Genomic DNA, 27,902 nt, shown 5'->3' with positions numbered 1-27,902 from the left:
CTCCTTCATGTCGACAGTTTACTCAACGAATATTGTTACCATTACATCATGCGCCGCAACTGTTAAGAACTGCCCGGTAGGAAAAGTTACTACTGAGACCGTATCACTATATACAACTATTTGTCCAGTCACCAATACCATTATAGATGGAAAGACGTTCAGTGGACAGCCGGACACTACACCAGCAGCAACACCGTCCATCTCAGGATCCAGCTACCCAGTATCCACTCCTTCCCAATCATTAACTTCGCTAGTATCAAGTGGCTCCGCGTCGACGAGCTTGGTACCTTCAATGGGAACTTCTTCATCTCCCTCAATGTCTAGTGTGTTCTACCCAAATACCACAGCGCTCCAAAGCTCGACTATTCAATCGTCGAGCACCACAGTAGCAATGACAACATCTACCGTGTACTCAACAAATATATACACAATCACTTCTTGTGCCCCAACGATCACCGACTGTCCAGCTAAGGTGGGCCAAGTGACAACCGAGCTTGTATCTCTATACACAACCGTTTGCCCTGTCGAGCAGGGAGAAGCCACGAGCGCTCAGGGGTCACCAACTTCGCCAATATTATTGACCACATCCACGGTCTATACTACTAGCGTGTACACTGTGAGCTCTTGCGAATCCGGCGCTATCGACTGTTCTTCGAATATCGGATCGGTCACCACGGAGCTGGTTCCAGCATATACCACTGTCTGTCCTGTCAAAGATGAAGAGACTGCATCGTCGTTGCCCGCCAACACTGAGCAGACGCAGACTAGAACTGTATCGATCACCTCTCTCGTGATTGGGGATTCGTCCACTCTGGCTAGAACCTCTCCATCTTCTTTGGGATGCCCCGCAATATGTGAAACCTGCAGCGGTGATCACTGTCCCGATTGTTGCAAGACATCATCTAGGTTCACGTCATCGACGGACGTACCAAGTTACACGATGAGTGAGATTGAAAGCACGGTAGAAATGAGCTTTTCTAGGTCAGTAATAACTTCTGCTCTTTCCTAATACGTCCCATGCCGGAGAGTTCTTTGAATATAGAGATACCCGTACTGATGGAGAAGGCCCGCCAATAGTACGGCTACGACGACCATATCTGTGACTACCACTCAGCATGCCGATGTGACGACTATCACTTCATCTGTCACACAAACCAACACGGTGTACGAGACATCACCGCAGGGATATGTCGGAGACAATGGCCAGTGCATCTGCGAGCCTACAACCTCAACTGTGTATGCTACGGTGACGGTTGCGGAGACCACAGTCACAAGCACCAAGACCGTAGAGCCGCCGTTCCCAAGTTCGTACGGCACGGGCACGGATGGAGTGCTATATGGGACGGGTCAGCCGACGGGCACTGGAACGCCAAAGCGTAGATGGTTTCGACGTGCCCAAGCCGGGCATGGTGGACATGGACATGGACATGGCCACCACTGATGATACCTACCAAACCGGCCCTTCTATTAGCATGATTTGTCCAATAATTTCGCTTTCGTAGTACCTCCAGGTCTTTTGTCACGCACACTATTTTCATTTGTAAAGGGTATGTAGACTCTCTTCATTCTCTCGGTATACTAGTTACGAGATCTATCCTACCTCCTTACCTAACTGCATGGATATTTCATCTAAAGTGCCCGTGTTGGGGTTGAGCCTTCCGAAAACGGCAGCCTCAACCCCACTAACAATAGCTACAATGTACCATAGCGGGTTTGGGGGGGGGTCTAGAAAACGATGGCTGCGAGGGTTGTAGTGTTATCGGATTTTTGCAAGTCTGGCAGCTGTACGAAAGACTGGCTGCTGCGAAATATAATAGGTCGTGGTGGTGGTGGTGGATTGGATTGATTGGATTGATCCTTGCAGCTATTATCCTTGAAGCTGGCGATGGATTGGATAAGGGTTATTATAGTGGCTGTAGGGGCTATGGGGCTATGGGGCTGTAGGTGGCCCCCCTAGAGACCTGTAGCCCCTATAGCGCTATTGCTATTCCTATAGCCCTAATTCTATATGGCTTATTGGCATACCATTTTCAAATGAAAGTCATTTTCAAATCATTTTCAAAGTTGAAACCTATTTGCAAACATAAGTCATTTTCAAAGCAAAGACTATTTTTAATAGAAGATTATTTTCTAACTAATAGGCTTAAAATATAACTGAAAATTGCGTGTCTTTCCTACGAATACTATTTTTACCTGGAAAAATACTAGCTAACAATTCTATTCCCTACCCCCCCAATCCCGGTATGGTAGTCACACGCCATTTAGCCTTACTCTCCATCACAACTTCGACTTTTGATCACAGAATCCCCCCATCACAGAAACTTTATCAACTTCGACTTTTCATCACAGAATCCCTTCATAATAAACAATGCCATCAGAACCACCCTCCCTCTCGACCCTACCCGCTACGGTGGCCTCAGATAAAAAAGCATCTCAAGGCGAACCAACTATACGGTTTACAAACGTTAAAGAGCTCCTCCAGGCAATCAATCGTATTTCTGGTGATTATCTTATCGTTACAGGTATAGAGACATTCATTCTTTCAAAATATTATATGCTAATTAGTAGATGTCTTACCTACTGATTTTGACGAACTTACTCGCCAAGAACATCGCCCATTTCGCCTTCGCCGCTATTATGCTAGTACAGGCATTCTAATTATTGTAATCCCTACCATCCTACATGAAGCACTTCATCTTCAGCTCTATCGAAGATACGAGCATAAGCTTGCTAGAAATGGTCAAGAGGAAAATTGGATTCCAATTGGTAGCACTACCTTTCGACCACAAGGCCAGCCTGGAGGTGATAGTGGAGAGGGTGATTCAAGCGGTGGTCCAATACCGGAACGTTGCTATACAGGCGCCTGGCCAACGCTAGTTATTGAAGCTGGAGACTCCGAGCCTCTAGATGCACTACAAAATGATATGAGGTGGTGGTTTTCTGCGTCAGACCATCAGGTTAATATTGTGCTTCTCACTAAGCTTGATCGCCCTAATCAAAGGATTATAATTGAGAGGTGGGAAGAAGAAATACAAACGCGCAGAGGCGCTACAACAACACGAAGGTCAGCTGCTAACCCTGTTCATACGCCAATATTGCAACAGAGCATCACTATTACCCAGAATATGGCCACGAACCCTATATCATACAATGTTACTAGCGGTACATTGGTCCTTTCGTTTCGGCTTCTCTTTCTTCGAGATCCGGGACCACAAGAGGGGGATTTCGTTATGAGTATTGCAGAATTGCAGGCGTATGCAAGGGCTGTCTGGTTGAGATTGGGCTAGATTAGCACCCAATCAAGAATCGGCATACTGGACCCCGACACGGAAATTTCAATGCAAGCTGTGACCTAGACGCTGTGTCTTATCTACATCTCTTAGGGATTTTCCCTACAAGTACCTAGATGAACTTGGGTCTTGTGTAACCAATTGAGGTGCATGTTACGTGAGCCCACTTTCCTGATTTGGCATCATTCGATCCCTTAAGTAAATGATCCTCCTTCAGGTACTTGTGATAGTTTCATTTATAATACCTGGGTGCCTACCTACATCATCGTACAAGATGGTTGCGTAATGGCATATAATTGACACAGAGTGAAGGCTGGCTGGCTACTTACTGAATACAGAGATATAATTGTCTACTACCTTGGCGTCCCTAAGAGCATTACCCGTATCATTGACCGACCACGGCACTGCTCCAGGTCGCGGAGATATGAAATTGACCTGCGCCATCCTTCTTGTACAGCCCTGGATATATCTTCCAATAGCCAAACAAAGCACATTCTAAGACCGATATGTGCGATATGCCTAGCGGTAAAAGCCCTCCTTCCCAGTGTATCATTTTGGCTTGTCTCATCCCCCTCTAAGTACGGACGGGGATATCCGCAGCTGCCTTCGCATCATCGGCCGCCCCAAATTCATCGCGACCACCAGCAAAGACGCGTTCGAAATCATACTCGGTCCAGCGGATCTCGGGGTTGAGCCCAGCAAACTTCCAGACCCCATCGATCTTCTTGTACCAGTGCGTGTTAGTCGAATGGGCATGGCCCTTGACGGCGACCTCGGAGCGCGAGGCGTCCGTGTAGCGCTGGTGCGGCACGCGCAGCTGGTGGATGCCGATGACCTCGTCGTCCGAGACGCGCTCCCAGCGCGTGCCGCCTATGAAGTGCTGCGTCATCAGGAGCGGGTCGCCTAGCACGGACGGATTCGAGATCATCGCTACGAACTCCTCCGCGGGCATCGCCTCCCAGAGCTTGTCGAGGAACGAACGGTAGTCGATCTGATTCGTGTTAGGATGAGAGCGTCAGCTTGAGTGGATCATGGCAGTAAGGGCTTGAGGAAGTGGGATTTGGAATGTGGATTGAGTCATCTCTACGTACTCGTAGCGTCGGCGCGATGCACTTCCGCAATCTGTCCCAGTTTTTGGAATCGTAGCTGTCGGCCCACTCGACGAGACAGGTTGTCAGGCCGAGGTAGTCCTCGAACGAGATGTTCTTGCTGAGATCACCGTTGAACACCATTTTGAGTGGCCCGAATACGTGGATCTGTTTTGTTTTTCCTTGGGAAGAGGGACTCGAAGTCAGATGACGCAATGCTGTAACTGCCGAGACAAAACGTAGCGAGACAGATGATGTTCGTTCGATAGCTTAGACTCTCTTCGGGTTTGAATTACTCTGAAGGGGCTGTAAGTTGTCTCTTATAAACCTGCACGGGCGGCCTGCAACTCAATACGGAGGTCCGTTTAGGTCCGTCATGTCGGCGATGGCCAGCGCACGGAGTTCCCCACGGACGGGGTATATTGTCGGCAGCCACGCGCATGTTGCGCAACGCCATATTCTGACTAAATTTACTGCTGTCAGTGATTGGAAGAATCCGATTCTGAGACAGCTTTGAGATCTGGTATTCCATCCCCGCAAAATCGGGGGAACTGAACTACCGACAGGCACGGACATGTTTGTACGACAATACGACGACTAGCGAAAAATATGCGACTATATTAATCATGAAAAGAAATGCGAGCTGCCGGTCTTCGGTTTCTTTCCAAACCGGTTTTCAGAGAACTTTGTATATCCCTTGTCAGACGTGTACTTCGAGGAATATACTTTCGCATTGAGACATGTCGCATCAGGCTACTTAGGGGTTCAACGCAAAGGTCATGTGTTCAATTAACTCTAGCTACACTTTATTTATTTCTTTTTTCTTTGGTAGAGAACTTCAATCATCTAACAAACAGAGCTGTTATGCATAGCACGGATCATGAATTAATCGGAATGTTCGCTGGGCTAAGAATATAGAATGACGTAAATTTCTAGAAATTCTAGGAGTTGTGATATACAATACTTACTATGTAGGATAGCTGGGCTGGGGCTGGCGTTACAGCTGTGGCCATAGCATTAGCCACGACAAAGGAGTCATGACAAGTGACAAATGATGATAGATGCGAGATCCGGAAAACATTGGTTAATCTAAATTGATACGGACTATACTGAGAATCTGAATCTTTTCTATAGACCACTAGATTAACTTATAACGAAAGATTAGCTTGATGGATGTAAATTCCCAGAAGCACAAACAGGTATTGGAGAACTCGTGTGTTTCGTCAGCGTTCCGCACAGAGAGAAATGTTAATTCTACCAATTATGCTCGGCCTCTCACTTTTTCGCTATCGTGTTTGGGCCTTCAATAAGCGAGAGAAGAGTCGAGTGAGATAAAATCATTCAGGTATATGCCCAACAATCGATGTATTATTCTCTACATTGAATATGAAGCGCCTCAGCTCCTTGAGCATAGTATGCACTTACAGGCTCAGCCATACGTAGAATCTATCGCAGCTGTAATTCTTCTTTTCATATATCTCGACCTAGCTATAGTTATTATAATTTGGGTTGAGGTTATCGTTCCCATATTTCATAAGATGTTGATAGTGTAGAATTACAGCAAACATTAATTTCTTTCGCGGTTTGTTGGGAAGGTTTGGTGGGCATAGTTGATGAGCCCCTTGCAGTCTTCAGCCGAGCCATTTCAGAACGCTAGAGGATTCGAAATAATGAAGACATCTGCATTAGAATATTTAGAACTGAGTCTGGAATGTTTAGAAACCTCTGTGCAGCAGCTTGTGTTGCTTACCTTGAATGTACAAAGCACGTGGCCTATCCCTTGGGCAATCTCTTGCTCGTCGATCCTCGCTCACTATCAGCTCCCAGCATCTACTATCTTTATCTGAAAACATGTGCATCTCGAGTTTCTTTAGCCCACATGGATTGCTCTCACTCGAGCACCACTTCAAAGTATTGGCTGGACCTACTCATCTCCTTGCGTTATCGATGTACCTGGGGCGTAGGTATATATGGAGTTCATGAGGATATGGAAATAATTGCTATGTATGTATTCATCCCTTAGGAAGGATTTGTAGGCCATTGAGAAACCCAACACAAACGCCCCCTCGAATAAGATCAAAACACTTCTGCAACAGGTAATGTCTACAGTACCCTGGTGGTGGTAGCACCCCATAGCGCCCTTTGATAAGGAGGTGTGCAAACATCCAGCCTCAAAAGCTCCAGTGAAATCACAGCTTCGAAACGGGCTAACCCGTTTCCAGAGCCAGCAGCATTTGTGTCCGCGATGAACAGAAATATGTATGTGCTGGGTGTGACAGGTGTAGAAGGTCCACGTGTACCGCCGAGCTCGTCCTTCCCCGAGAAATAAATGTCGACGCAAACGAATGAATATGAATATAGCGAGCTGTAGTCAATGTTTTGGACCCCATTACCTTGGTCTCGGTTCTTGATTGTTTGTACTCATGTATGCGTGCATACATTCATTGGGGGGGGGGGGGGGGGGAAACGGCCAGCTTCGACCTTGTAGGCAATTAGCATATGATAATTAAGGAGAATGAATGTATCCTTCAAGTATCACAAACATAGTCATAGAGTCACAGATCTTTCTAGCAATGTACTACATACGTCATAGTTATCTTCTGGGGTATGTGTTGACTCCCTAGAGATAGGGGCTCAAAACTACTGCTGGGCGAATGACATAGACTAGAGGCACCAACCATCTCTTCTATGTGCAACTGGCATTGTGTTCCCCTCAGACGTCAAGCCAATAGGGGTCAAGTCATGAAACAATCCGCAATGGCTCAGGACGCACGGGATACCGATGCTATGGAGATGCCAAATGTGCGGTCCTGACATGTTTTCTTCCGGCAATGTTGCGGTATGATTTAGATATATATCGTCTTTAGCTCTTGGCTTGGCCAGCTTCATCTCAGTACGCAGGTGCCTTCACAATAAGTGCTAGGCATAGCGAGAAGCTAGCACATCGCCTCCTTAGCCATGATCTCCGCAGGGAAGTGGCTCTTCTGGGCCTTATTCACTTTCCGATACCTAAGAACAATTGCCAGTATCTTCATCTATCTTCTGATTCGACCAAAGGTCATCCACAATCACCCCAGGTATACTGGAAAAGATGTAACGGTGGTCATCCCAACAACATTCAAGTCACCGCCGGAACTCATCGAGTGTTTACACTCAATCAAAGCTTCCTCACCATCTACCATCATCATTGTCACCAGTGACGCAAATGTTGAGCTCCTTGTCAAATATTGTCGTGATAACTCTTTTGAGGTTACGGCTTTGGGGGTGTCGAAATTGAACAAGAGGGAACAGATCCTGAGAGCCATGCCACTTGTGAAAACCGCGATCACAGTTTTGGCCGATGACGACGTATTCTGGCCTGAAAGATTCTTGGAATACCTGCTTGCAGTCTTTGAGGACGCAAAGGTCGGTGCAGGTGGCCCCATGCAGCGAGTCAGACGAAATGAGCGTCCGGACGGATGGAACTTCCTTGGTATCAGCTATCTTGAACGTCGGGTTTGGAACAACCTTGCTACAAATGGTGTTGACGGATCTATCAGCACGTTGTCGGGAAGAACCGCAGCCTACCGGACCAAAATTTTGCAATCCGACGAATTTGCCCACTACTTCAGGAGTGACTCCTGGAAAGGAAAGAAAATCCATACGGGTGATGATAAGTGCCTCACCCGGTATGTATACTCCCGTGGTTGGAAAATTGCCATCCAGCCCGACTGCCGCGCTACCATCGAGACCACCGTTGAACCTGATCGAAAGTATATCAGCCAGTGCATACGCTGGGCTCGAAGCCATTGGCACGGAAATTTCGTTGTAATGACTGAAGAGTCTTATTGGTACTCGCCACGGTATTTTTGGGGTCTATACTACATTTATGTAGGCCAATTCCAAACCCCAGCACTTCTGGTTGATGGGCTATTGTTCTTCTTTCTCTGGCTAGCCCTAAGAACCACCCAGTCGGATACCGCCACTGTCGCTTATGCCAGCCTCGGAGCATGGATTTTCTTTACGAAGCTAGTTAAGCTCATCCCTCACTTCTGGAAGTACCCTTCGGACCTGAAGTTCATCCCGCTGTCTATCTTGTTCAGCTATCTGCATGGATTTATCAGTCTGTATGCACTTTGGACCTTGGATGCAACCCAATGGGGGTCACAAAACCTGAGTGCACTCGAAGCTGCGCGAGCCGACACTAGAGTAACATCAACATCCGCTGGTAAATATGGGGCTACCAAGGATGAAACACAAGCACTTTTAGGTTGAATGATCTATAAGTGACGGTAACAGAATCTAAGGCGGTTGGCGCGAATGAAAAGGTAAACATGAGAAATTTGCTGCATGAAGGAGGAGGAAGTTCTTTGTTTCGGTCATTGATTGCCCTCGGCAACATACTTCAAGATCCTCAGGGGTTTCGTAACAGTGATGGACAGTTTGTTTTATCTCTCGCTTGTGCAAAGGGTTGCTAGGGCCAGATGTCTTCATGAGCTCGTGTTAGAGTATAAAAAAGGCAGAGATACTGGGCTTGGAACTAGGAATTCAGATTATAATGAACAACTAGGGCTGCATAAGTCCTTGACCAACCAACTCCTTCTTGGCTGTTGGTGGCTTGACTCGACTCTGTATACGACTAGTCTGCCAGCCCAGACCGCCTAGGTCTCTGGGGTCTGTTTCAAGAAGCGAAGCCTGTATAACCTCACTTTCCAATATTTCCCAATATTGCCCGCATGTCTCTGTAAGATCATGAACAAGCCTGTCCTTCGTACGGCCGAAGTGCAAGGCGAACTGCATAATTCAGCCGGTACAGAGGTTACACGTGTAACATTTAAAGCCCCGTTAGAGTTCGTGCTGTCAAGAGTAGTACATGTAATCCCGTTAATTATCAAGAAGGCTAAGTTATAATACGCCTTACGGCAGGATGAAGAGTCCTTTATATACAATCCAGTATGTGGATCGTCAAGTACCACTGCATTCCACTTCTGACACAACAATAGCAATCATATCACGCCCTCTGGAGCACTCGCCAACAGCTGAATCTCGGCCGCCTAGGGGCATGAATATCTCTCTGGGGTCTTGTCACCAGTTAAAGCCAGCAGCCTTAAAAGGCTTGTAAACTTCGATTGAGTTTTCTGATGCGTCTATGTATTAGTAGATAGCCGATAGTTTCCTTCGAAGATGGTGTCAGATGTGTTGACGTGAGAAGACGCTGAGGTTCTGGGTTAGCGAATAACTTATGACAAGGCGTTGGAACCTAATCATCTTCGACTAATAATTCCGTAGGGGCCCAGAGGTCTTTGGTGTTTTTCGTCGTTCGAAGTGGGAGATGAACTGACTGTTGGTGCCCGTTAGGTTTCAGGCAATCTAAGACTTTCTGCCTATTGGTTTCCCTGGCATTATTGTCAGTCGCGCCTACATATAACAGTCTGAGCTTGTGACTCTCAATGACCAATAGCCTCGGCCCTGATACACCTATGGACGTGGTTTTCTACCCCCGTGAGGGCCACTCAGTCTTGGCCTTCTGACCACACCAGTGGATTGCGGGGTCCTTTTCGATATGCAGCTCTTGCATCTAACAGCCCAACAGCACTAGGTATATGCACATATATGTGTGTGAGGAATCTATTAAATACCTACCTGGGTACCTACTCTACCTGCCTACTTCAAAAGTAAAATTCGTTTCAGATCATTGCATTTGGCGCCGCTCTACTTTGCGAGATAAGCTCATTTCAAACCCCGTTTCACCTCTATTCGTTCGCCCAAGAGCTTGCAACATGTTGATTATTTATAGCATTGATAGCGCAATCACCTCGTTTTTTGAAAGCAACAAAACCGTAACAAGACAGCAGTGTGATGATTTTGCACTCTCACGAGTCGGTGGACAGGTAGTTCCAGTCCCAATTCAGGGATCATACAGTTATACTATCATGGCTGGGCGAAACGAGTCCAGAATTTTCCAGTTTCGAACTCATAATTCTGTCATTGATATTTCTATCATTGATCTTGCTAAAACCATCCATCCGCAACTCATAGCTGACTGCAAGTACCATGGCACAATAGGCCAGTCACAACCACTCCACATTTACGAGATGAACAAACTCCCAGGAACTAATTATATTACGGCACGCCCCGCGTCGGTTGAGCAATCACCAGCCGCTGTGGCCCGACAGCAGAACACCGCCGCTCACCTCGCCAAGTCTGTCCTAACCCCCTCACTTTCTTTCGGATTGACTAATAACATATAGGTTCTTTGCGCAGTCGTGGAATCACAGACAGCAGTTACACCAAGATGACAGAGCTGCCTTGCTTGCGGATTTCCGTGACAAGTTTGAACTTCTTTCTCAATCATTGCCGTCCCGTTTTGCACCAAATTTAGACAGAGTTAGCAAAGAGTTGCCACGCCTCTTCAAAGACACTCTCCCTTTTGTCTTCTGTCATGATGACCTTCGGGAGATGAACATCCTCATTCAGCCCGAAACCGGTAGCATCACAGGTGTCGTCGATTGGGCTGAGGCCAGGATTCTTCCCTTCGGGTTGACGTTATGGGCATTAGAGAACATTCTCGGCTACATGAATTCCAAGGGGTGGCATTACTTTAACAACCGGCACGAGCTCGAGAAGATATTCTGGGATACCTTTCGGAAGGAGGCCGAAAATCTATCCGATGATGATTTACCCTTAATTCATATTGCCAGGATGACTGGCTTGTTTTACCACTATGGCTTGCTCAGAGATGGCAAGGTCTGTCAAGGTGTGGTCCATGAATTGCACTCCTTCGCCTATCTTGATGCATTCTGCACTATTGATGACTGGATGCCTTTCATGTAAACTTGTCACGGAAAAAAAGACGCCGTTCATCCCTTGCAAGATTAACGGCCTTTATATGGCATACCACTACTCCGCGACAAAACTTGGATATGTTGTTGTCAAGGTCATTGTCAATGCAAAAAAAAAAAAAAAAATTTGAATACCACTACATTGCGAAGGGGGTTCTTGAGGGTCACTAGGACATAAAACAGAGAACTTCATATGTGTAGTTCTAGCCTTGTTACGCAGGCCTTTGGAGGTCGGGAGAAGGGTATGTTTTCAATAGGTTCGGGATTTAGGAATTAAGCTTGTGATTTACTTCTAAAGTCTTCGTTGATCCCATAGGAACATCATTGCGTAGCCTCTTCCACAGTCACCTCGTTGAGCTCTATAAGAGTATTGTGAAATCCCCATATTCCTATCAAGGGATAAAGTAACAATAGGGTAGAAGTTAACCTTGTAGGGGCGAAGACAGCTTCAGACTTAAGTATGTAAAGGGCCTAGGTCTCCCAAAGTTCTTAAGATAGCTAAAAAGCAATTTCAGTGAGCCCTTACCCTATATTTGGGTCTTCCTACCATCTAGGTGCTGTCTAGCTATGACCTAGCTTCACTCTAGGCCCCCATACCCCTGAAAATTTCCTGCTACTGACACTTAATTCACGGCCACTTCCGCCAGTTCCTTAGCTGCTGATGGTCCGACTGAGAAATCTTACAAACACAAAGCTCGGTGTCGAGACAAAGAGCAACAGAACTCTTCAATTAGATGATGAAGGTAAATATGACGATCTACAGCACATTTTAAAGCATCATATAGGTTGGGGATGTAATACTTATATTAGAAGAACGAACGTGAATGCGCTAGACCAATTCTTGACTCTTAGACAAAGCGCTCGGGGCTAAATACTAGCCTAATAGTGCCAAAACAAAAGGAAGATGATAAACTATCTACTGCAATTATTGCCGTGGATTATGTTTAAGGAGAGTGGAAGGGTAGGTATTGTGCAAAAACGCCGCGAATATCCCTAGAAATAGTGTGCTGTGGATAGGGGAATTAGGTGCTGTGTTGAAAATCATGTGCTGTAGATAGGAGAGTTTGTGCCGCGCGACTCCAGGAAATGTATCGTCCAGGTTATGGTCCAACTGGGGATATATAGACTCAGTAGACAATGTCTTGAGCCCTAAGTACATCCATGAGGGGATCCTCCTTGCCAATCTTCCCGTCAACGAATACCTGATGATTACCGTTGGTCTTCTTGGCGTGCTTCTCTCCGCCGCTCAAGCTAGTCATGCCCGGCGCATAGAAGAAGCCTGTAGTGCGGTAAGGTGACCAGCCTTTCACATCTCTCGAATCCAGCATGACAGTCCCATTGTCTTGGAGGACAAATTCGCACATCATCTCGGGGATTTCTTTACCAAGAACTTGAACCCCTAGAAGATCCACCAAATTGTTGGTTTTAAGATACTCAGTCAATTCATGAAAGAACGCAGCATCGACATCGGATAGATCCATAACTGATCCTTCACGGTACTCATATGCCTGTAGCTCGCCCTTGGGCGTTAGCTTGAAGATGTGGCCATGGATTTCTGCTAAGTTAATATGATTGATGCTAGTAGGCTTGGTCCAACAACCTCGAACCGATGTAAGGGCAGTTCCAAGCATGATTTTATCGGACTCAAGCTGAAGGTGTCCATGAATAAGGTGGATACCGAACTTATTCTGGACGCCGTAGTGCTTGAGAATGACTGCTAGCTGCTGGAGGTGGACTTCCTGAACATGGGGCTGATCCCTGTCGTCTGGCAGGAGATTGTAACTGTTATGGCAGAGTTAGGATATACTATTAATATTTCGTGAGAAACTTACACCAGCGACGATTGTTTGAGGTCCTCAATCGTTAGAGAAACATGAAGGCCTGGAATTGAAACTGGAACTTGAGCAATAGCTGCCATGATGAAAGATGAGGGTTGGATATTATCGGCTCTTTCGAAGCTTCTGATTTTTATACCGCGAATATGGTCGAAATTAAGAGTGATAAGTATGTGATGGGGTGGGCAAAAGAGAAGAGGGATTGTTCAAGGGTTGCTCCGACTCTTTAAATATTCCAAGCTCTCACCACTAGTGTGAGTTATCTTGTCCCATAGATACGATGAACATCGTGGTGACCTCAACGTAGATTCGAAATTTGGCAACAAATGATGAACGTTTCTGCCTGGGAGGAATAGCCATATGGCTGTGTTGATGGCGATACGATTGGTACGAACTAATCATGAGAGACTGAAGCCGGGAGGCTGGCGAATTATCACACGTATCGAGAGAAGATGGGGGTGTTGTTTGGCCTCATCAAACAACTGGTCGATCAGCCGGCCTTGGGCAGAGACCATAACAACGTACGTGATAGTGCTGCTTGAAACCCGCTATGATTACCATGCCGTCACACTGGCAGTCGCTTGTGGCCTAACATTTCTATTTGACCTCTTTAGCGTCGGAAATGGGCTCCTCCAAGACCCCGTCGATCAGTTTGAGCGGACTCAAAAAGCCAAAACATAAACAAAGCAATTCTGGTTATGTGCTTCGTTGCCTAACCAGTACGTATTGCGGCTGCATTATATGTTAATATCCTACGCTGAATACAGCCATAAACACCACACACACAATATAGCTGATACATCCCTTGGAATACCAATCATGTTTATATGTTTATTTGATGATGCTATGCCTCACTGAACTCTACATCGTATCGGGACGGATACATAATGTTCATGTGGTGTTTCAAACGACTGGCGGGAAAGTCGTGCGGTGTTGATAAAGATCGAATCCCGTACTCAAGTATGATGTTTCTACATTTCCCGCCTCGCAGGTAAATTCTACGCCAGGATGGATTCCATTATGACTGTTGTTGTGCCGCATCATTCACCAACAACACGCCTAAGGGGCTCCTAACATCGAGCTTAACCTGAGTCACGAGTCCCAGCGCCACCAACATACCCTTTTCACCTGCCAAGCTAATACAGATGGGATTTCTGATGGCTTAATAGCTGTACGGCGTGGAATATCTCGTACATAGAATATTCGGGGGCCGAGTCTAGTACACCCAAGTGGAAAGAAAATATCCCACTTCGCTAAGTAAGAGCTATAAATCATGGTCATGGGGAGCTTTTATGTCGCTGTCAGCTCGCATTGGTCGATTTACGGGCTAATTGATTCATGAGCTTGAGGCGAGTAAAATGGGAGAGAGTTGAAGAACAAAATCTTCTGCCTACATTAGGGTGGCTGCAACTGGATGGCTGCCATGAACAGTAGACTTACCAACATCCTTCTCAAACATCGACTTCAACGCCATCACCCGGGTCGAAGATGCCTTGATACTTTAGTAAGAATGATGTGGCTACTCTTTCAAATCAACCCCGTCCGTGGATGTATCCAAGCACAGTAGGTAGAAACTATTTGAAGTCTGGGATATAGGTTGAATGTTGAAATCGGAATTTTCATTCATCCTCCTGATAGCTCAGTTGGTAGAGCGATGGACTGTAATTGAAACACCATGATAATCCACAGGTCGCGTGTTCGACTCACGCTCGGGAGACTTTATATTTTTTCTTTTCATCCTATTCCTTATAGGAAGATACCCTCCTAGCTTGGGTCTCGGAAAGCGACCCGGCGGCATTTTGATAATTGCTGGGAGGGGTAATTAGAGTATGCATGTCTACTTTGATGACCAACTCCTTCTATAACTAACCACTGTGACCCCTTTTGCCGCTTAGCACAACCTAGCCTTGAACGGAAGCATAGTCTCTCTTTCGTCTTTATATTCAAAATTATATATTTCACTAGAATCACACGCTTAGATCACAGTTTCGTACTGAGTAGCCCTCTCAGCCTTCAGTATTGTGTGCCGTGGTAGTCGTGCCCCATCCAGAACTCGCCACTTCAGCCCATGATTCTGGGCATTTACTGCATGGCGAAAGGCTCGCCAAGAAGGGTCTAGTTTGATAACAATATCAATAATAGTCTTAGGAAATATGCCGTCGATTGACTCAGGTGATATACTTCCTGTATATCTTATCGTTTGCTTATAAGAGTAGATCTTCTAGTCATTCTAGCTACCTATTAAACTGTTATAATACTTAAAGCCTCGCTCTCTATGGACCTGTGATCATACTGCCCTCGGGGCATTTTTTGAATCTCTTCAACCAGCAAGTCTCGTGTCAGTCGATAGGGGATTAGAATTTAGGGGGATTTATGTGCCTGTCTCCAGATTGTAATTCTTGCTTCAAGGCTCTAGAACAAGCGACAGACTGTTCTATACGGGATTCGGACATGGGCTTCCAAGAGCCTGTATCAGGTTGTGGCTGATGAAGAGTCCCCTGGAAAATACCTACTAGAGTATTATCCCCGCAAAATCGCCATGTCTGAACACAGAATCCAGAAACTATGACATTCAACCTTACTGACATGAGTCACATTGAACCTAGAACAAATTCCTTATTCGTTGTATTCGCTAACAGCATAGTATATGCCCCCAGACAATAGTAAGTCTATCGTCTATAATCTACTCGATAATTTCTCCAGCAAGAGTCTTTCCTCTGCCGAAAGCTGTATATGCTCGGGGACAATAATCTTATCACCAATTATAATCTCAAAGCGCTGAGACTTCCCTTTTTCTTCATCGTCGACAGACAACCCACTAAGCTGCTCTTGCGGGATCGATCTCAAATTAGCTGCTGTCCACCAATATAGAGGAAACCTGCTGAATATGTTGTTCAGAACTAGAGCCACTATGAGCATGATACTGCAGCTAAGGAGTGCGAGTGGTATAAGCTTCCAGCCGATCTGCACAGCTCTATCATCTACAACGGCCAATAGCGCGGTAGCTCCAGCAGGCGGGTGTATGGTCTTGGTGAGACCCATCAAAGACGTGGTCGCGGCACAGGCAAGGGAGCCGCCTAGCCAGCGAATCCATTCCTCGTTGGAATGCAGCTGGAAGAGCTTACAAAGTGATACTCCAACGACGGTAGCGATGACCTGACTGGCGATAAAGTTACGTGGCTGTGCGAATGGCGACTCGAAGGCGTAGAACTCGAGCACAGCAGCGGCACCCTACATCTCGTTAGGGCGGCGGGAAGGGAACAGGGGAATGAATGGTAATTGGAGAACATACGAAGCTTCCTATAATGCGCGGGCCATCTGCAGCCACCCACGGGATTTGGTGACTTATTACCTGGATTAGCAGGATACTGATGAAGACACCTAATAGTGCCCGCGCGGCAAGCAGTAAATTTCCGAGGGGTGTCTCTGGGAGGGATTTTCTATAGCCGAGGATATAGGCGATTGGGTAGGGAACAGCGTGCCAAGGGGGATCGGGAATGAGGCGATTGACATATTTGTCGATGTCGAAGTTCAACTGCCAGAACGGAACCACGACGGCCATGGCCAAGAATTCCCAGGAGGATCGGCGGATCGGGATTTATGGTAACGGATCAGGGCCGTGGAATCTCGGATCTCTTCACTTAAATCTTTAGATAGCATCCCAGACGCCCGGTGTCTCGACCCTCGCTTCATGTTGCATCCAACCGGTGTCCCTCGTCACGGATATATACGATTTTTAACAGCAGGAATCACAGCAGCAAGGCCTTGCTCGAAACGCATCTCCGCGGACAGACTCCGCCGACTGTGCAAAGAGCCGTCTTTGTCTGGGCACTTATTTAGTAGGACTGAGGGACAGTATGCGTGTCCTTATTGGCACTATGACCTCGTTAGATATATCATATATGCCGGCAGGCCAGAGGCGGAGTGACACAGTGCATGGCACTGTATCATTTCGTAACAGAAACTCACGACTGCCCAAAACTATGCAATACATGCCAGCCGCCATTAAATATTTGCTAATATTTTGCTAATACCGAGCCTTAGCCCTGCCCAACCTTGATGGCGTCAAGACTCCCCATCAGGACGAGAATATCAAACGTCATATGCCATCCTTCAATCCGCTGCGACGCCATTGCCCTGCGAGCTTTCACCGCTTTCGCGTGTCATCTCCCAGCCGCGACCCCGATATTGTCTTGGCCAGATACCACAGCGTCCAGGAGCCAAGATGCCGTTAGGATCCAGCACATCCTTGAGCTTCTCGTTGAATTTCATCAACGCGCCATCGTTCCAGTTGTACGTCCCGGCAATCTGGTCCATTAGCACGAGGTGCGTTCGGTATTCGCCGTATCCGCATTCCGCTGCATCCTGAATCATGGCACGAAGGCAGTCCAGCGCTGCTTTCCGACGTTTTTTGTCTGTCCGGTCGTATACGATCTCGACTATGAGGTGCATCTCGCGTAAACCAACGATGAAAGCCGGTAGAAGATCAATGCCACATTCATGATGACGTCGCCTCGCAATCTCAATCAATCGCGTCGCGTCGGCCCCACGGATCGGACTGACGGGCGAAAAAGCGACTATAAACCTGTCGTCAGTATCCGCTAGCTTGAGCTCGGAGTTTGTCCGGGATTGTGTTCTCTACTTGAAGTGGACGTCGCAAGTACGAGTCGCCACTTACTGTGTGCCCCGTTCGGAACCCATTGAACCCATCGTAATTCTTCAACATCTGGAGTTCCGGAAGCAATGCGGTCACGCGCCCAGAAATAGTGACTAGGCGGCAAAGTCGCGGGGTCGATGCGCCGCCCACCAGGTACCTTTTTGAACTCGGCATCGATGATATCAAGCTTATACTTTCGAATATGTGGCGGGCCATACGACATTCCATAGTAAACCCAAGTGTGATCACCTAACGGCGTTTTTGACGCTGTTTCATGAATAATGTCTATCGGAATGGCCCCCTCACCCGTGTAGTATGTGCTCCGAGGCTGCCCTACAACCGCAATGCTCTGAATAACATGGCGCAGTTGCGCAGCGTTTTCGAGAATGTTGCTGATCCTCAATGGGCGGATAATCTCGATCTGGACAGTGTCAGATTGGCGAAGTCTCCGAGAAACCTCTGACAATAGGAAACACCTACCAATTGAGTGAGGTCCTCCTCTTTAGGGAACGTATATGCCTAGCCATCATATCAGTCTTTACCTTAGACCGGCTCTTTGAGTCCTTACAAAGCTTTCGAAGCCACCCGGATTTGGCATCAGTGTCATTCCCATTTTGGTTACTATGCCATAGTTTGACTGCGAGAAGATGCCGCTAAATCATCTCACAGTTAGCAAGCATCCTAGTCTATATCGCATCATGTCCAATCAACTGACTCGGAGTACGGCCCAAATCCGTAGGGAAATGTCTGCCACTATAAGTCCCAAAGTTAACCATTTCGAACATCATCAATGAGACCGTATAACTCGTAGGCGGCTCACGCGATATCTGGCTTATACAAGAGTCGATGCGTCGAATTTCAGATCACATAGGAAGGGGAAACTAGGGATTGCTTACCGTATTGTTACCCGGGAGTGCCCCCATGCCAGTCCTGATGACTTCTCCAGTTGGGAGAACGACCTCAAGCCCCGAATGAACGGACCAGTGATCACCATAAGGTGTATAACCTACGTGCGAGAAACAGGTTTTAGTTAATTGCTCTCGAATTCAGTACTTGTATCGTGCCAGGTTGAGCTCAAGCAAGGGAAAAATAGCAAAGAGGGGATATGGGATATCAATACGCACCAACACCTCTGTCAAGCGTGTTTCCAAGGATGGAGCCACCGCCCACATCCGGAGTATCTATCCACAAGTGATCATACCCCTTCTTTTGGATTTCCTCATGAAGAGCGAAAAAGGACACTCCAGGTTCGACAAGGCAGGTATAATCATCTGGGTTGATATCTAGAATCTTGTTCATCCGCTTACCCATATCAACTAGAACAGAACCCCGAACACGAGGTGCTGCTCCACCATAGCCGACTGAAGAGCCACGATGTCAGTGTCAATTGGATCAATATAAGGATGACCAATGTCTTACAGTTTCGCCCCATTGAAATGGGAAAGATTGGGATTCGGTAATTATTCGCCCATCTCACGATCTGCTGCACCTCTTCTGTGCTACCAGGATATGCGATAGCAGATGGAACTAACTCATCCTGGTCGAGGACGTACATCATGTCATGGGTATTAGGGTCTAAGACATCTAGTCAACTTTCGGAACATCATATGGCATTGGTGGATGTACTCACGCTCCATGTACCTATAGGGTATGTTAGCATTATGTTTCGTCATGTTCCAAGCTAGCCCATGCTGCCATGTAAATCAGATGATGCATCAATAACTCACCATCCATCCTCAAGCGGTAAATCATTGAGAACAACTTGGTCGGCACCTAGTAGCTCTCGAAGATCCCCCACCGCCTCATCGAAGACGCTTTTATCTACACCTGGAGGGTACACCAGGGTCCGTGGCTTTGCATTATCTGTCTTTGTCTTCACAGACAAGACGTGCGCCTTTGCGTCCTGAGCCTTTTCGAGGAGCCACTGAGGAATACCCGAGTGTTTCTCTGAGAGAAGAGGTACGTATGTGCTATCGTTCTTGTCGTCGGCCATGATATATAATGCTGCTTAGCAATTATAATCGAAGGCCTTAATAATCATTAATGCTTCACATTTTATATTCTGGGTTTGCTGTGTTGGGTCGACGCCACTTGCTACCCCGCAGAACTGGCGATGAGGAGAATAGTTATCTGCCGTGTTGGAGATCTGGAAGTCCCGCACCGAGTCTTCGGCATTGGCATTGGTATGATCTATTTGAAACATATCATCGTGCATATGCCGGGTCAATAATAAATCGTTGAATAAAGGTGTGTGGAGTTAGGAGTTCCACAGCTGTTCAGAATAGACGCTCAGCATAGCAATAGCCGATGACATGGCTTGGGGTTCAGTTTGCAATGCTATGTATGATATGGCCTTTTCTGACCTCGGTGGCTGCTGACCTTGCCTCTATGTATAATGAGACCGGCCTTCGTAACCTCCGGGGTCCGCCTTACATGTCTCAGATAAGCGGGGGCTGAATAGCCTCACTTTCGAATACGAATGTGTCTCACTGCATTCTCAAGGCTACACACGAATAAGGATTATGCCCAGGGGAGTAACTATATGGAAAAGGAGATGGGTTAGGCATAATGATCCCTGGGGATTTCGTGATTATTGTGCAGCGAATTATATGGAGGGCTTTGGTATAGCCGACTTCAGACCCATCTATGGCGGTATAGGAAATACTTCAATAACGCCACTAGCAGGTGTTCTGTAATACCAAGGACATAACTGGAATCATACGAAATGCGACGTTTAGGTCCGCAGATATTTAAGATCTAAAAGAAAAGCTACTTGTGCAGATATGGTGGAAGCATGTTATTTCATTGCCCGGAAATCTCGGTGATCGTGCAATCTGAAATATTTCTAACCCAAGGTACTGCTTTGGGAACGACTTGGTACGGCACAGTCGTCCACTGGGGCAGTTATCAGAACCGAGAGAGTGTATCACCCTTTGATATGTTAGCTGGAGGGCGATGACAACTCGACGTCTTCCTCAATCGCGACGTGCCCTATGTCCTATTTTGTTTGATGCATTCAAGAGCCACTCTAGATTGAAACTACGCCATTGAAATTGGATAACCGCTAAAGAAGCTTATAGTATAAGTATTATGACTATTTATAGACAACGAAGGTATAGACTTGATATCGCCAGGTAAGGTATAATGACATGGGATGACAATAAAGTGATATGTGAACAAGTAAAATTCCGTGGCATATCGATAACTCAACTAACAAGGGCTTCGATAATATCCTCAACGCCAGCAAATGATAGCTCGCTCATGGTTTCCTTCCATAACCTCTGAGCCATTTGTCCACCTTCGGGCGTATAAACAATCGGTGCCAACCTAGTCGCTCGAGTGTTAGATATACATCGCATGAATTGAAGGGGATCAGGACATAACATACTTTGCAGGCTTTCCATCAACAAGGTAGTGACCGTGAGCCTCCTCGCCATGGGCTACAGCAGCGTCAACTATAGCCTGTGCACCGCCAACGCATGAGCGACCGAAAATGCGAAATATGATCCCTGCGATAAAACCCGCTATCGTTCCCATGCTGTCGCGAGCGAGCCCAGATCCGTAGCATAGCCCGGGATGCACGTAGGTGATAGTGGCAACTGAGGATGGCACACGTCGTGTCAGCTCAACCAAGAACAGCTGCCCAAGGAGTTTCGAGGTACAATATTGCTGATGATGGTCGAAGGCCGCTGTCCCCATTGGCTCGTCCAGAGTCGTCAGCAAGGGCCGCCCGTCTTGCGGTAGCTTGAAGCGAGACCACGCCGCCACACTGGAGGACACAACGGTCAGACATCCGGGCTCGGTCCCGGGACGTCTCTTTGCTTCGAGGATGGGGAGGAGTAATATGGTCAGAAAGGCAGTCGACAGGTAGTTGACCTGTATATCCTCCTCGTGGCCTGTTGGGAGAATCACGCGGGGAATGCGATAGATACCAGCATTGAGCACCACGATGTCGAGCGCCTCGAGAGCTTTCGCACGGTCGGCGAAGCTCATAATAGAACCATAGGAGCTGTAATCCATATGCCATATCTCAATGGCACCTGCCTTAAGATCCCGGCCAGACATCAGGTCTTCGCGAGCGACAGCTCCTTTCTTCTCATCTCGGACGGCGAGGATGAGTTTGCTTAGACCTCGAGCAAGGAGTTGTCGAGCACATTCCAGACCGATGCCACTGCTCGACCCTGTCACGATGGCCGTTTTACCCACGAGGTCGACGCCAACGGAACGACTAGAAGCAAATTCAGAGGTTACCCCTGCGGATGCTACCTTCTCCACGTTTGGGATATCGGTCATGGTCCGTCTTACAGTATCAATAACTCGGGATGAAGAGAGTAGCAGACTGTATACTCTAAGCGCAATAATACTTTCCACATATATATTCATGAAGATCAGATTGATCGAGGTAACTAGTTACTGGATCTCGAGTTCAAGAAATAGCCCATGTGGATGGACGGACGCCTAGCAGCGCCGTCACCCGAGCGCTTGAAGGCAGACGATGAGTCGCACGGCCTGCCGCAGCTCGTCATGTGCGAGGAAGTTGACAACCATCATATCAGATGTAACGAGCATGCCAACCCGGCCAAGCCACGGTCCTACGCCGTTCGATTGGCTGATAGACGATGGCGCACCATAGATGGATTTGGGTGGATGGGCAGCCTCCATGGCTGATTGATGCAGAATTCCTGGATACCCCTGTTGGATTTCGCTTACTGCGGAGCTCTGGTTGGTAGGGCTGCAAGGGCCGTTCGACAGCCACCTATCAAGGTGCAACGAGGTCTCCAGAGGCTTGCCATTATTATTAGACTGTGCAGCACTTTCAGCTGGATTATTCATCCGTTATCTCTCCATTATTCACCATTCATGTACGGAGTATCTAGGGTAGGTAGTATAGCCCATACAGAATCTATTATATGTTCAGGATAGGAGGTAGGAATGGAAAGACTGGCGAGACTGGATATGCAATAACAAGGCCCAATTAGGCCACTGCGTAGATGTCACATCGTGGTTTATATTTAAAATTGTCCAACCGACGATTATACGAAGAATGGAATTGATTCATGATGGTACGGTTACGTTGATATTGCATATATCTGGGATTGCGCATATCGATCGGGCATAAGATATTAACGCTAATAATGCAATGTCCTTGCGAAACGCGAGATCCTGGTATTGGGAAGTGATTGGTGCGACCATGCCGTTTACTTCTCGCTATCTCTCACTTCACCCCAATTGATTACAGGCTACTCGACCCGAGCGGTACTATTCACTAGTCTGTGGTATATAAGGGCTATGCAATGGTGCCTCTGAAGTCAATAGGCCCCGTTTCTATCAATTGCTGCATAATGAGGTTGCGGGCAAGAGTGGCGGTCGATCCAGATACGGGAGATGCCGTCAGGCCGGACCCTATGGTTCTAGGAATCAATATATGTAGGCACTGTCCTTCCTTGAAGCGAAACGTGAAGTCGAACAGGGAAGTTGAGCACTCTCGCTTCACGATAAATATCTGTATCAGTGTCTCCTATGTTTCAAATATAGCTGGATCTGCTGTCTTGTTGATCATTGATGGAGACTGAGCGTTGCCCAATGCGCGGGGAATAGTTGCCAAGGCTTCGATTCGCGGGAACCTGGGGACAAGCACCACTTGGAGTGATTGGGGTGCCGGGCCTCAGTCTACCTACCGGCGCCGTGGTTTGTGAGAATCCGGCTGCATCCTTACTACACAGTTATATCTGATTAATCATTCCAAATACACCTATCCTAGCCTGACAGTATGTATTAACTCCAAGTGTTGCATCTGCCGTGCAACCCAATCAAGAAATACCCTGTCTTCTCCGGTTGTATATGAAATATCGTCGCTAGTTGTCTCCCAAAGCATACCGCGGCTTCTGAATATCATTAAGTTGACTCCTGTAGGTATGCCCTACGAAGCTCCGTATGCCTAAATCCGATCATAACATGATGTCGTTAGTTTGAACTAATAGGGTCCGAGGACATGACACCATTCCTAGCTATTCCTGTGTTCCCCTCGTTTGAGATCACCTGGTCATACTTCACGAGGCGGTGAGTTTCGTCTTCAGCCACGATCTGTCCGTTTTCTCAGTCGACACAGCATCTATCCTATAGCCAGTTCGCGGCTCCGGGCGACTGGTGATGAGCCAGGCATTTAGTATGATGCAAAGATGCCCAATGTCCAATCATCGCACCGGCTTGCGGCGTCACTAGCTAACGGATTGGGACATGTTGATGTGCTTAGCACAGATAACACCTCAACCCCCACGCGAGATTGTCAAACAACTATTTGGCGGGTATCAAATTGAAAACAGTAGTCGCATTTATGCAGACTACATTCACCTGCAGTATGTAGTAATCCCCCGGCGACTGCCGTCATTTCGGCTCCGTGCTTCAGGCAGGGTTGGTCGTAACAACCTCACCGTGAACTCTTTAAAGCTAATAGCGGCAAATTCTATTCTAGATTTAACGAGTGCTCGTTTCAATGCTTCACAGCGGCTTGTCGTCACTATTGCTCGCCCGATAATTTCTATTAAACACATAACTCCCGAAGACCTCTCGTTCGGGAATGACTATCGAATATCATATTTGAATTTCTCTACGAATGACATCAGGATGCTGTCACCTCCATCACCGCATTCGCCAGGTTCGACCTCGGTAGAGTTCGCTTACGTGAATTTGTTTACTCCCCGCTACTCTCATTGATTGTAGGTGTTGTACTATTTTATCGTGAATCTGTGAGTGGAGGAGTGATTACAATGTGCTTGATTGTACCCTATCATTTCCGCCGAATCCGTATAGTTGATGACAACGTGCTCGGAAGCTTGACGATGTAGTCTCTGATGCTCGTTCAGGATCATGACCCAGAGTTGTGGTGTAATGCTTTGGGTTCTGTGACGCTATATGGATGGCCATATGAGTGTTTAATACATTAGCCAGGCGACTGGCTTCAACATCGCAGTGGTGCGAGATTGGTACCTTCAGTGTAGCCGTACACTAGGTTATAGGGGATCGATAGAAACTAACATTATCAGACTATGTCTCGGACAATCTCGAGAAGGATCAAGCACAACGCACCACAGCTAATCTTGAAATGAATGCGCACATTTCTAGAACGTATGTCAGCCTAGGGAACTGTCTAGGTTGTCATGATGGCGCGGCACGGCCCGCCAGCGGCTCATTAGTATAGTCAACATGACAGGCGGGACTCACCCTATCCACGAACCTGTTGGAGGCCTCTGAGATTCACCTATAAAGTTTCGAAACATATTGATTATTGAAGTTAGCAGAACCAATTGGTAGAGCATGTAATACGTGGGGATAGATGCCTGCATTAGATCACGCAAGAACGCTGCCACACCGTAGGCGGCCTGTCAGAGACATTTCTTATGACTTACTTATGTAAGTACGTCTGCTATCACCGTGTCATATCATTTAAACGCTATGGAACACCAGGTACGAAGTTAATACAGCAAGTGGCATAGTCTAAAATCAGTCAGTCTGGTGCATACTGTACAGAAATCGCTTAGATGTAATGCCACACTACTCCTCCTTGAGAGTTCTGAGCTAAGAAGTCGCCATGCGAGATAAAAGAGCCTCCAATGCTACGCTGGCCACAATGATTGATGCGTCATGCGAACTTTTAGATACTTTGGGTATGTTAAGCAAGACAATTCGTTTAAGTTGCTGCCTCCGATACGGAGAGTGGATCGGAATACAGTTTTTGCTCTCCTCGCCAGTCTCAACGTATGCAGGTTGCCAGGTCTTAGGTATCAGATATCTCGACATAAGATTTGGGTGTGGCAATGTCTTATGCAATCCTAAGTCTTCCGTATGTTTTTGTTTAGTATTCTACATCGAATGGGCTAAATTGGACTTCGATTCGAGAGTTAGGAGCGTCCGCCTCAGTCTGACACTGATGTTCCTACATGCTTAAGTTCCTGAACGGCTGCCCTGGGCTCCCCTTCGCCGAACAGATCACTTGAAGTGGTATTTGCTACGCACAGATTTGAATAATTGCTCCGCTATGATGCACTAACCAGAAAGCACAACTCTTAAAGTGCCCTTCGCAACTGAAAACACCTGTCCAGACAATTCTGCGGCGCCACAAGCGCTATGACAGAGACGATATATGTCAATATTTTTGAGAATATTCATTAAACACCTCTCGAGAAGGGGATATAAGCCATCACCGCCATCCCAAGAGACAGAAGAGTAAATCGACACTATTATCACCCTCCCGGTTAGGAGACGATATAGATAGAGCTGAACGCTTCCAATAGAGAGCATACTAGGTTATGGGTTACCTCACCTCCTTAGTCCACTAGTTGATATGTTTTAGATCCGGGGTGAATAATGCTGAGCCACGAGAGCCGAGACCCAGCCAATATGAATAGGACCTCGATGGTGAAACTCACGGCTTTGGCGACTACCAGGTCTAGTTCGCCTACGCCAGGATATTGGATCTCTGGCGTGCAACATATATTATCTTTCGCGGGTAGATTTGGATGAATAATCCGATGATGCGCTTGGCGATTGGGTACTAGTCCGCGCGCGTGCTTTGATTCTGGTCCGATGTGGCGACGGAGAGGCAGTTGAGACGATGGGACTGCTCCTAAATGTATTCGATTGGATCATCCGCATTTGCCCCTATTTTATTACGAATAGTATTAAGTTAAATTGCAATCTGGGGTTTGGGCAGCAACACGATGTTGATCGGAAGAGGAAGAGGATCGTGGTCTTAGATATTGCCTAAGTGTTTGACTTAGCACTTGAGTAGAAATTCGTGGCAAGTTCGCTGAGACCACTTGATGTGAAATTGCCTAGAATAACCTGTTGCTATCTTTCGCGATAACAATGATGTAGCATCGTAGTTATTTTGATTTGTTAGGGAGAAGCGCGCTCTGTATTTGGAAACCTGCACGCCGCCAGTGGCGGCATAGCATTGTTTGTGTGGGTTGGGTAGATTGTTAACGAACACATGGGGGATTGGGCTTTCACAGGAGGCATGTGCGAAAACCCAAATCAGATCGCAAGGACAACCCAAAATTTCACAAGAAATTGCAGTCAGCAAGCAATCACCGGCTATCGCGGGGGTGGGCCGGGACGGTGGCGTGCATATTGCAGAGTGAGCCAGACGTTCAACGGACCTCGTGACCTCGATAAGCCTGGGCTGTGCTTTGCGCTCGTCATGCGTCGAGTTGAAACTTCATGGGCAAACCCCCACGTGAGCCGTGGTGAAACACGCCGGAGCCGGCGGGCCAGTCGGTAAGCGGTGAGGTCTAAGGGACGGCACGTATCAACCTCTCGCGAAGCGCCTCACCGCGGATTGAAACGGACGGTCTAATGGCTCCGTGCTATGTACTACTAGTCGTGGTATGCGAGATGATATGGAAAAGCAGCCATTGGTGAATAAATATTGAGGCTCTCCCGGCCGTCCTTCATGTGCCGATTGTCCGACTATCCGCGCTCCCAGTCGTCGTCGTTGCCTCCGCTCTCCCATCCTTCCATCGAGGGCGCCATGAATGAACTCCGACCAATCACCGACCACGACTTGCTGGAGTACATGTATCGCGTAAGGCCCAAGCCGGGGATAGGGTACCAAGAGGGAGAAGACGGGCGATAACGCAACGCAAGACGCCGCCAACCCCCACTGTGGTGTACCCACCACTCCGGCGAAGTAAATTGACGTAATGTGATGGGCGCGTTGAAAAGATGCCAAGCCGCGGCGCCAAGACCTTTGATATCCTGGTTTGATCCTGGCCACAGCAGCCCGTAGTTCTCCGTCTTGCCGGTTTGCCGTTCTCGCGAGAGACCGTTGGCGATTCCGACTGTGACCCTCCCCTAGCCATTATCACCATACTAAGTAACTGCCAGGCGGCACACTCAAATATCTACATAGTAAGTAACTACGGGTATGCATGGTAAAATGCTCGCATCAGCAGTCAGGGTGGGATTTGCGACAAAGTCTCCAAGGCCTGTATACCTATTCCCAGCAAAGTGCGCGTCAGTCACTGAATCAGCCGGGAAAAGATAGCGTACCTAGGCCACCGCTGGCGATATTAACATCGGTCGTAGGAACAAGGCCATACCTCGCTGCTCAGTAGGTATGGTCTTAGCATGTGTCTACCATGTACAGTAAGAAAAGTATCTAAGAGTGGTGGCATCAAGTATCCTCGAAGTAGACAACTCTCGAAGACCAC

The 27,902-nt window shown here is 47.3% G+C and overlaps 9 protein-coding genes and 1 non-coding gene across 10 annotated transcripts; 5 read left to right on the top strand and 5 right to left on the bottom strand.

The window, feature by feature from the left end:
- Positions 1–122: 122 nt before the first annotated feature.
- On the top strand, positions 123–1,362 carry F5B22DRAFT_585723 (uncharacterized protein). The gene has a single exon (XM_047973516.1). The coding sequence runs from the start codon at positions 293–295 to the stop codon at positions 1,007–1,009; it is 717 nt and encodes a 238-aa protein (XP_047835795.1). The 5' UTR covers positions 123–292; the 3' UTR covers positions 1,010–1,362.
- An 872-nt stretch (positions 1,363–2,234) lies between these two features.
- F5B22DRAFT_655605 (uncharacterized protein) lies at positions 2,235–3,287 on the top strand (the record flags this gene model as incomplete). Its single annotated transcript, XM_047979898.1, has 2 exons — positions 2,235–2,522; positions 2,569–3,287. The coding sequence occupies exons 1-2, from the start codon at positions 2,369–2,371 to the stop codon at positions 3,285–3,287; spliced, it is 873 nt and encodes a 290-aa protein (XP_047835794.1). The 5' UTR covers positions 2,235–2,368.
- Positions 3,288–3,864: 577 nt separating this feature from the next.
- Positions 3,865–4,522, bottom strand: F5B22DRAFT_632913 (Scytalone dehydratase; the record flags this gene model as incomplete). Its single annotated transcript, XM_047976761.1, has 2 exons — positions 3,865–4,281; positions 4,382–4,522. The coding sequence occupies 2 exons, from the start codon at positions 4,520–4,522 to the stop codon at positions 3,865–3,867; spliced, it is 558 nt and encodes a 185-aa protein (XP_047835793.1).
- Positions 4,523–7,336: 2,814 nt separating this feature from the next.
- On the top strand, positions 7,337–8,778 carry F5B22DRAFT_655601 (putative polysaccharide synthase Cps1; the record flags this gene model as incomplete). The annotated part of the gene is made up of 1 exon (XM_047979897.1): positions 7,337–8,778. The coding sequence occupies one exon, from the start codon at positions 7,337–7,339 to the stop codon at positions 8,630–8,632; it is 1,296 nt and encodes a 431-aa protein (XP_047835792.1). The 3' UTR covers positions 8,633–8,778.
- Positions 8,779–9,891: 1,113 nt separating this feature from the next.
- F5B22DRAFT_585713 (uncharacterized protein) lies at positions 9,892–11,324 on the top strand. Its single transcript, XM_047973515.1, has 2 exons — positions 9,892–10,559; positions 10,609–11,324. Exons 1-2 carry the CDS (start codon positions 9,961–9,963, stop codon positions 11,189–11,191), a joined length of 1,182 nt encoding a protein of 393 aa, XP_047835791.1. The 5' UTR covers positions 9,892–9,960; the 3' UTR covers positions 11,192–11,324.
- A 661-nt stretch (positions 11,325–11,985) lies between these two features.
- Positions 11,986–13,307, bottom strand: F5B22DRAFT_585712 (uncharacterized protein). Its single transcript, XM_047973514.1, has 2 exons — positions 13,032–13,307; positions 11,986–12,981 (listed from the first exon to the last, which is right to left on the bottom strand). The coding sequence occupies exons 1-2, from the start codon at positions 13,115–13,117 to the stop codon at positions 12,327–12,329; spliced, it is 741 nt and encodes a 246-aa protein (XP_047835790.1). The 5' UTR covers positions 13,118–13,307; the 3' UTR covers positions 11,986–12,326.
- Positions 13,308–14,662: 1,355 nt separating this feature from the next.
- F5B22DRAFT_t14 lies at positions 14,663–14,751 on the top strand. Its single transcript has one exon. It is a non-coding gene; the product is annotated as a tRNA-Tyr (tRNA).
- Positions 14,752–15,646: 895 nt separating this feature from the next.
- F5B22DRAFT_157313 (HPP family-domain-containing protein) lies at positions 15,647–16,871 on the bottom strand. Its single transcript, XM_047969212.1, has 2 exons — positions 16,327–16,871; positions 15,647–16,265 (listed from the first exon to the last, which is right to left on the bottom strand). The coding sequence occupies exons 1-2, from the start codon at positions 16,594–16,596 to the stop codon at positions 15,711–15,713; spliced, it is 825 nt and encodes a 274-aa protein (XP_047835789.1). The 5' UTR covers positions 16,597–16,871; the 3' UTR covers positions 15,647–15,710.
- Positions 16,872–20,109, bottom strand: F5B22DRAFT_157312 (uncharacterized protein). The gene is made up of 11 exons (XM_047969211.1): positions 20,082–20,109; positions 19,419–20,032; positions 19,322–19,332; positions 19,111–19,266; positions 18,816–19,052; positions 18,588–18,697; positions 18,407–18,444; positions 18,260–18,344; positions 18,172–18,210; positions 17,713–18,112; positions 16,872–17,611 (listed from the first exon to the last, which is right to left on the bottom strand). The coding sequence occupies exons 2-11, from the start codon at positions 19,682–19,684 to the stop codon at positions 17,148–17,150; spliced, it is 1,806 nt and encodes a 601-aa protein (XP_047835788.1). The 5' UTR covers positions 19,685–20,032; positions 20,082–20,109; the 3' UTR covers positions 16,872–17,147.
- A 586-nt stretch (positions 20,110–20,695) lies between these two features.
- On the bottom strand, positions 20,696–22,349 carry F5B22DRAFT_585699 (retinol dehydrogenase 12). The gene is made up of 3 exons (XM_047973513.1): positions 21,997–22,349; positions 21,080–21,919; positions 20,696–21,018 (listed from the first exon to the last, which is right to left on the bottom strand). The coding sequence occupies exons 1-3, from the start codon at positions 22,062–22,064 to the stop codon at positions 20,898–20,900; spliced, it is 1,029 nt and encodes a 342-aa protein (XP_047835787.1). The 5' UTR covers positions 22,065–22,349; the 3' UTR covers positions 20,696–20,897.
- Between the last annotated feature and the right edge of the window lie 5,553 nt (positions 22,350–27,902).

The sequence above is a fragment of the Xylaria bambusicola genome (genome assembly GCF_022495145.1).
Source record: "Xylaria bambusicola strain CBS 139988 unplaced genomic scaffold F5B22scaffold_2, whole genome shotgun sequence".
Classification (NCBI taxonomy): Eukaryota; Fungi; Ascomycota; class Sordariomycetes; order Xylariales; family Xylariaceae; genus Xylaria; species Xylaria bambusicola.
Note: the sequence above shows the minus strand (reverse complement) of the source record. Positions and strands in the feature narration are given on the sequence as shown.